The sequence below is a fragment of the Pteropus alecto genome, unplaced genomic scaffold, assembly GCF_000325575.1.
Source record: "Pteropus alecto unplaced genomic scaffold, ASM32557v1 scaffold86, whole genome shotgun sequence".
NCBI classification, from domain to species: Eukaryota; Metazoa; Chordata; class Mammalia; order Chiroptera; family Pteropodidae; genus Pteropus; species Pteropus alecto.
This window is the reverse complement of record NW_006442109.1, coordinates 14,702,111-14,709,255: the sequence shown is the minus strand read 5'-3', so window position 1 is coordinate 14,709,255 and position 7,145 is coordinate 14,702,111. Positions and strand designations below refer to the sequence as shown.

Below are 7,145 nucleotides of genomic sequence, written 5' to 3'. Positions count from 1 at the left end.
AAACAATTAATATATTCCAGAAATTCTAAATTATAACTCCAAAACTGCCTCTTTCGCAGGTAAGCGATCAAACCGTCTTTTTCACAACGCCACTTGTCCCAATTTTTGGTTCAGGAAATGGTTACTGCATTCACTGGGACTCATCACATGCGCTACCTCTTCCCATGGTCTATATGTAGGAAAAAAATAGGACAAAGCTAGGTGGTAGGTTGGCTAATGAATTTCAGTATTCCACCTTAAAATTCACAGATTAATTTCACAAAGCAAAATTCTTGACATTTTGCAGTTTGTTTTTTGGCCACTTAAAAGTTTCCCTTTGCCATAATGAAGCCTGTCTTTCTTTGACTTTTCCTGTAGTATCTGCCCTACTATTACTGCTCATTTAAAGAGAGCCTATTCCAGTAAAATGGGCAGTTGGTCAATTTATAAGATTAAAAATACTTGTGTCCTAACTACATCAATGAGTATCTAAATCGACTTACGTAAAAAACACAGATATTATAAAACCATGAAAAAAAACAATATAATGACAAGTTCAATAATTTTTTTTCAGAGAATGAGTGAGAATAAAATTATTACATCAGAAAATAGATGCTAAAGAAATATTAAGCTTGCTGGTAGCCAAGTCAAGTAAAATACATGTAGATATCTATCTAAAAAGAGATATACTTTTTCTTTGTTCTGGATCTGATAAATAGTTCCATGAATCTTTAAGTAAGGAACATTGAACATAACTTTTGCAGAAAATAAAGACATTTTATATAGCACTAGTTTTATGTTAAATGTTAGTAAAAAGACAAGAGTAATGGGTAGTGGGAGAAAAGAGTGGGAAGGATGTAATTTAGAAGTTATATTTTCTGGTGACTTAACAGGACGGAAGCAAATCTAGGAACTTAATGGATTTTACAGGTGATAAGAACTCCATTCTCTGTGACTAGCAGGCACATTAACGGTAGAAATCCCACTGTAAAGATGACGATATTTTGTTCCAGCAGGTGGGAATAGTATTCCTGGGCAGGAACTGGGTTAGCTCATCAGAGAACTGTAAAGTTAAGTGCTCAGTGCATAATGAATGTTTTGGCAGTGCTACTGGTCTTGATTTTTGATAGGTGTATATGAAAGGAAATGGAAGTGGAAAGAGGAGGCAAACTCCTAGATGAATGTATTAAATTAGATGGACTCTTCATGCCATTTGACTAGAATATTGCTTACTAAATGTTTTCTGAAGTTACCTCTGAAAAGGTTTGATGCGATATTTACAAGCAAGTCTCTTTTCCAGATTTCTCAGCTTTTGAACAGAGTAGACTTGTCAATATCAGAGCAAAGCACCAAACTGAAGATGTCCCACAGAGACAGTAACCACCAGCTTCAGCTTTTGGATACTAAGTAAGTAATCAGCTTATAAACACTTTTTTTGGTAGAAGTTCTTCATGAGCTTATTCAATACTACAGTTTTTTCCTCTTGATTTTTATTTATTGCACAAACAAAGTGAAAACAATACTGGAAGTCCAAAGGAAAAGTTTCCATGTAGCATGTTCTCACTTTACCTTCCTAATTTTTGTTTTTCATGCTTGGATGATAATTCATCTGTTGATTCAATAGATATTTAATGAGCACCGGCCTAGGTGCTAAGGATCAGTAATGAAGAAAAACAGACTCTGTTCTTATCCTTATGTAGTTTTCAGTCTAGGGAGTTCATGAGCATTAATCAAATAATGATGAAAATGAGCATTTGCTATGTTTTTACTAATGTGATAAATGCCTTGAAGGAAAGGTACAACAGTTGTAGTAGGCTAAATAATGGTCCCCCAAATATCCTCACGTCCTAACCTCTGTGAATATGGCACCTTACGTGGCAAAAACAGACCTTGCATATGTCATTAAGATTTTTAAACGGGTAGATTATCCTGGGTTATTTGGGTAAACCAAATGTAACCCTCACAGTTCCTAGAAGAGGGAGGCAGGAGTCAAGAGAGAAGGTCAGAGTCAAGAGAGAAGGTCAGAGTCAAGAGAGAAGACCATGGGATGTGGAAGCCAAGATTGGAGTGATGTGCTTTGAAGATGGAAGAAGGGGCCACAGGCTATGGGAGCTGAAAAGGGCAAGAAAACATTTCTTCCCTCAGAGTTCCCAGAAAAAACCATCCCTGCTCACACCTCGACCTTAGTCCAGTGAAACTGATTTTAGACCTTTGGCGTTCAGAACTCTAAGAGAATAAATATGTTGTTTTAAACCACCATGTTTGTGGTAACTTGTCACAGAAGCCACAGGAAACTAATACGATGGTGCTCTGATAATGAATAGCAGACACCTGGTTGTAGGCCTTCCTGAGGAGGCGATCGTAAGAGCTGAAGAATGAATGGAATTCACTAGGTAAAGAGTGAGGTAAGGACACAGGGGATGTACTAGCTTATCTTGCGAGAAATGTGGCGTAAAGAAACTGCAAGGTGGCTAAGGTGGCTGGAACAGAGAGTGAGGGGAAGTGAGGGCTGGAGCAGAGACGTGAGGCTGGAGAGGAAGTGGCCAGCTTGCAGGACCTTGTACACCACAGGACTTTTTGTTTCTATCTTGAGCAGTGAGGAGCCATTAGAAGATTTTAAGCAGATGAGGCGATATAATCATATAATATACCTTATTTTTTCAATGGCCTTGGTTGCATTTGGAAGGAGATCACGAGGGGCGGAGATGGAGACCTCAGTTAGGGGGCACTGTTGCCGTAGTCTGGGGGGGAAAGATCTGCACGAGGGTGATTTTGTGTGCATCTAGTGAGTGCAGTCTTCGTTTGTTATGCTTGAACATTTTGTTATAGTGATACTTTAAACTGTGAAACTCATCTGCTGCTCTTCCGCTCTATCACAAAACCATACACTTTTTCCTATCATGAAGCTTTATGAGCTTGCCATTCTCCTGCCAAGTAAGAAAGCAGAGCCAGTAGTGATTATATGTACATGTGTGTGTACTTGTGCCTTTGTGTGTGTATACATACATATATGTATATTTGACTTAATGTATCTTTTAAAGATGACTTCAGTATGGAACTTTGTTAGAGGCTTGTGGAAACTTTAAATTAATCACTCTTGGTTCTTAAATCTTATTGCTTAATGCTCTTCCAGGGTTGTTGCCAATTTAATAGGAATTCTCTTAAGAAAAACATGTTCCTTTACCTCTAATTATCTGTATTTATATAATTATTGAGTTATGTCACCATTTATCATAGATCCTGCAAACTAGCCAAGTACAGAAAGATCCCTCCAATCCTCTTTCTTCCATCACACAGGAAGAAAATAAACACCTTAGTATTTTTTCTCCTGTGAATTATTTCCTTAGGAGATATTACTAATCAGCAGACATGAGTATCTTTATTGTTCCTCCTATAATATAAAGTCTAGAAGTCTACACCCAAAGGAAAGGAGACAAGGCCTGGGACCTATGCGACATAGAAGGGCATACTGGAGACCCAAGAGGTGAAACCCTGGTTGGATGAACTAGGAAAAATCCCATTCTACAAAGAGATATAAGGAAACTCATCTGTCTAAATCTTGAGTCTGGGTAGAGGGGTAAAAGATATTTCCTGAAAATTCAGGATCACAACACTACCTTTTTATGGATTTAGAACTAGAATTCACATTACCCAAGTGGCTTGAAGAAAATCACAGTGTATAATTACCTTAGGATGATACAGGTTTGGTAGCAGTGCTTGGTTGGGGTGCTTGGCAGAAGCAAATGTAAATTTTCACCTTTCAGGCCTTCCTACAGGAAGGGGAAGTACTAAGGAACATGCATATACAATCAAATATTGTAGGACAACATAAGAAAAATGCCACATAAGTGATACAGTCAGAAGAAACAACAAAAAGCAGAATCAGACTTCTGAATACTACATATATAAGAATTATTGGATAAAATAAGTATACATGTGTATATGTATATATGTGTGTATGTGTATATATATGTATGTATGAGTATTCACGCATTTTGAAAGTATGTCTAACAGATTAGATTTTGTTAAAAATGGCCAGTCAAAACTGAAAAAACAACCAAATATAACGTCCACAAAATATAAATAATTGAAAATAAGAGCTGTAACCTCTGACCACACCTGACTTGGGAGCCTGAACAGTGACCCATGCAGCCTTGGAGCCCAGCCTATGGCCCCACTGATTGTTGAGCACAGCCTGCAGCCTCGCCCAGGTAGGGAACCAAGCCAAGAACCCTGCGCAAAAGCAGAACATGGCTTGCCATCCTACTCAACCAGTGAACCCAGAAAATGACTCCACTTGACCCCAGAGCACAGCCTCCAGCCCTACCTAGTTGTGAGGTGAAGCTGGTGGCCCTGCCTGACCAGGGAGCCTGGCTGGTCACCTCACTCAGCAGTGGAGCTCAACCAGCAGCCTGCTCAATTGTGGAATATAGCCTGAGGTTCTGTCTGATCATGAATCCCAACCTGCAGCCTTGCCTGAACCTGGAGTCCAGCCAGTGGCAACATCTGGCTGGGGGGCATAGCTTGGGGTGCCGCCCAAGCTATGGATCCCAGCCTGCAGCCCTACCTGAACTTAGAATCAGCCGGTGGCAACATCTGCTGGAAAGCACAGCTTGGGGCCCCACCTGATCTGGTGCAGTTGCAGAGCCTAGCCTGTAGCCTTACCCAATCCTGGAGTCCAGCCAGCAGCACCCCCCTGCCAGGGAATACAACCTGCAATCCCACCCAACCAGAGGTTGTCGCAGAGCCCAGTTAGAGGCTCCACTTGACTGTGTAGCTCAGCCAGTAGCCCCGCCTGTTCAGGGAGCCCAGCCATTGGTCCCCCGACCTCATAGCATGGACAGCAGTCCTGCCCAACTAGAGACCTAACAGATGTACATAGATTTGATCCAACAGCAGCAGATACACATCTTTCTCAACGTTCTCTAGAGTAGGTCATATGTTAAGACACAAAACAAGTCTTAACAAATTAAAAAAGGTTGAAATCAAATCAAATATCTTTTTTGACCCCAATAGTATAAAACTAGAAATCAATGACAGGAAAAGTGGAAAATTGACAAACATAGAAATTAAACAATCCATTCACGAATAATCAATATGTTCAAAGAAGATCAAGAGGGAAATTTAAAAATCTTGGAATAAATGAAAATGGAAACATGGCGTACCAAAACGTATGATATGCAGCAAAAGCAGTTCTGTGAGGAGAGTTTAGAGCGATATGCACCTACATTATGAAAAAAGAAAGATCTTGATTAAACAACCTAACATTATACCTCAAGGAATTAGAAAAAGAATAATAAACTCATCTCAAAGATGGCAGAAAGAGGAAGTAATCAAGATTAAAGTAGAAATAAATAAAATAGAGACTAGAAAACGTTAGAAAAATAATGGGAAAAATAAGCAAAACTAATTGTTATTCTTTTGAAAGATAAACCAAATAGACAAAATTTTAGTTGGACTAACCAAAAAAAAAAGAAAGAAAGAAAAGAAAGAAAGAAAAAGAAAGAAAGAAAAGAAAAGAAAGAAAGAAAGAAAGAAAGAGAAAGAAAGAAAGAAAGAAAGAAAGAGAAAGAAAGAAAGAAAGAAAGAAAGAGAAAGAAAGAAAGAAAGAAAGAAAGAGAAAGAAAGAAAGAAAGAAAGAAAAAGAAAGAAAGAAAGAAGACAAATTATAAATGAAAGAGGAGACATTACAACAGATACAGAAAGACAAAGGATTGTAAGAGACTTCTATGAACAATCATATGCCAATATATTGGACAACCTAGAAGAAATGGATGAATTTCTGGAAACATACAAGCTACCAAGACTGAATCATGAAGAAACAGAAAATCTGAACAGACCAATAACGAGTAAGAAAATTGAATTGATAATCAAAAACCTCCTGACAAATAAAAGCCCCAAACCAGATCTCTTCACTGGTAAATTCTACCAAACATTTTTAAAAGGATTAATGCCAGTCATCTTCAAACGAGTCCAAAAAATCGAAGACCAGCATTATCCTGATACCAAAACCACATATAGACAGTACAAGAAAATACCCCTGATGAACACGAATGCAAAATTTCTTAACACAACACTAGCAAACCAAATTCAACAGTATATTAAAAAGATCAGACACCGTGATCAAACGAGATTTATACCTGGATGCGAGGATGGTTCAATATACACAAATCAATTTAACACACCACATTAATAGACTGAAGGATAAAAATGTATGAGCATTTTGATAGGTGCATAAAAAGCACTTGACAAAATTCAACATCTATTCATGATAAAGACTCTCAACAAATTAGGTATAGAAGGAATATAACTCAACGTAATAAAGGCCACATATGTCAGGCCCACAGTTACCATCATACTCAGTGATAAAAATCGGAAAGTTTTTCCTGTATGATCAGGAACAAGACAAGGGTGCCTACTCTCACCACTTCTATTCATCACAGTACTAGAAGTCCTAGCCAGAGAAATTAGGCAAGAAAAAGAAATAAAAGACATTCAAATCAGAGAGAAGTAAAATTATCCTTGTTTGCAGATGACATGATCTTATATATAGAAAACTAAAGACTGCACCAAAAAACTGTTAGAACAAATGAATTCAATAAAGTTGCTGTGCTCTGTAGTCAGTCTCCCCGGTCAGGCAGGGCTGCTGATTTGGCTTCCTGCCCAGCTAAGGCCAAAAATCTTTGTTTTTAATGATATAATCAAGCAGTTGTACTTATCACTTCTACATGTGTCCCATTGCCTGACTTAGTCATATGACCACACCTAGTTGCAAGGGAGGCTGGGAAATGTAATCTCTGTCTAGGCAGCCATGTACCCAGTTCACATTTGAGGGTTTCTTAATAGGAAAGAAGAAGAGAACAGATATTACAGATAATTAGGGGTTTCTACCACAATGGGAATAATAATAATTATTATTAAAGTCACATATTCTTTTGTACTTTTATTACATTTCCTAATAAAAAATAATAATTAATTAAGGGAAGGCAGCAAGTGTAAAGTATTTTCAGGTATTTGCAAAAGAAGAGGACTAGAAGAATGGAAGGTTGTGTTTTTTTCTTTTACTTTTATTTTTTATTCAAATTAGGAAATATCTGCATGAGGCAAGAGCAATTTGGAGAACATTAGAGAAAAAGGGACCCAGGCTTCAGTCCTGTAAAAGGGAG

At 38.0% G+C, this 7,145-nt stretch overlaps 1 protein-coding gene across 1 annotated transcript in view; it reads left to right on the top strand.

Moving 5' to 3' along the window:
* The window catches only part of FAM81A (family with sequence similarity 81 member A), a 58,648-nt gene that overhangs the window by 44,363 nt on the left and 7,140 nt on the right, over positions 1–7,145 (top strand). The window contains exon 6 of the mRNA XM_015596003.2: positions 1,280–1,386. Within this exon, the coding sequence (XP_015451489.1) occupies positions 1,280–1,386 (107 nt within the window). The remainder of the gene's footprint in view (positions 1–1,279; positions 1,387–7,145) is intronic.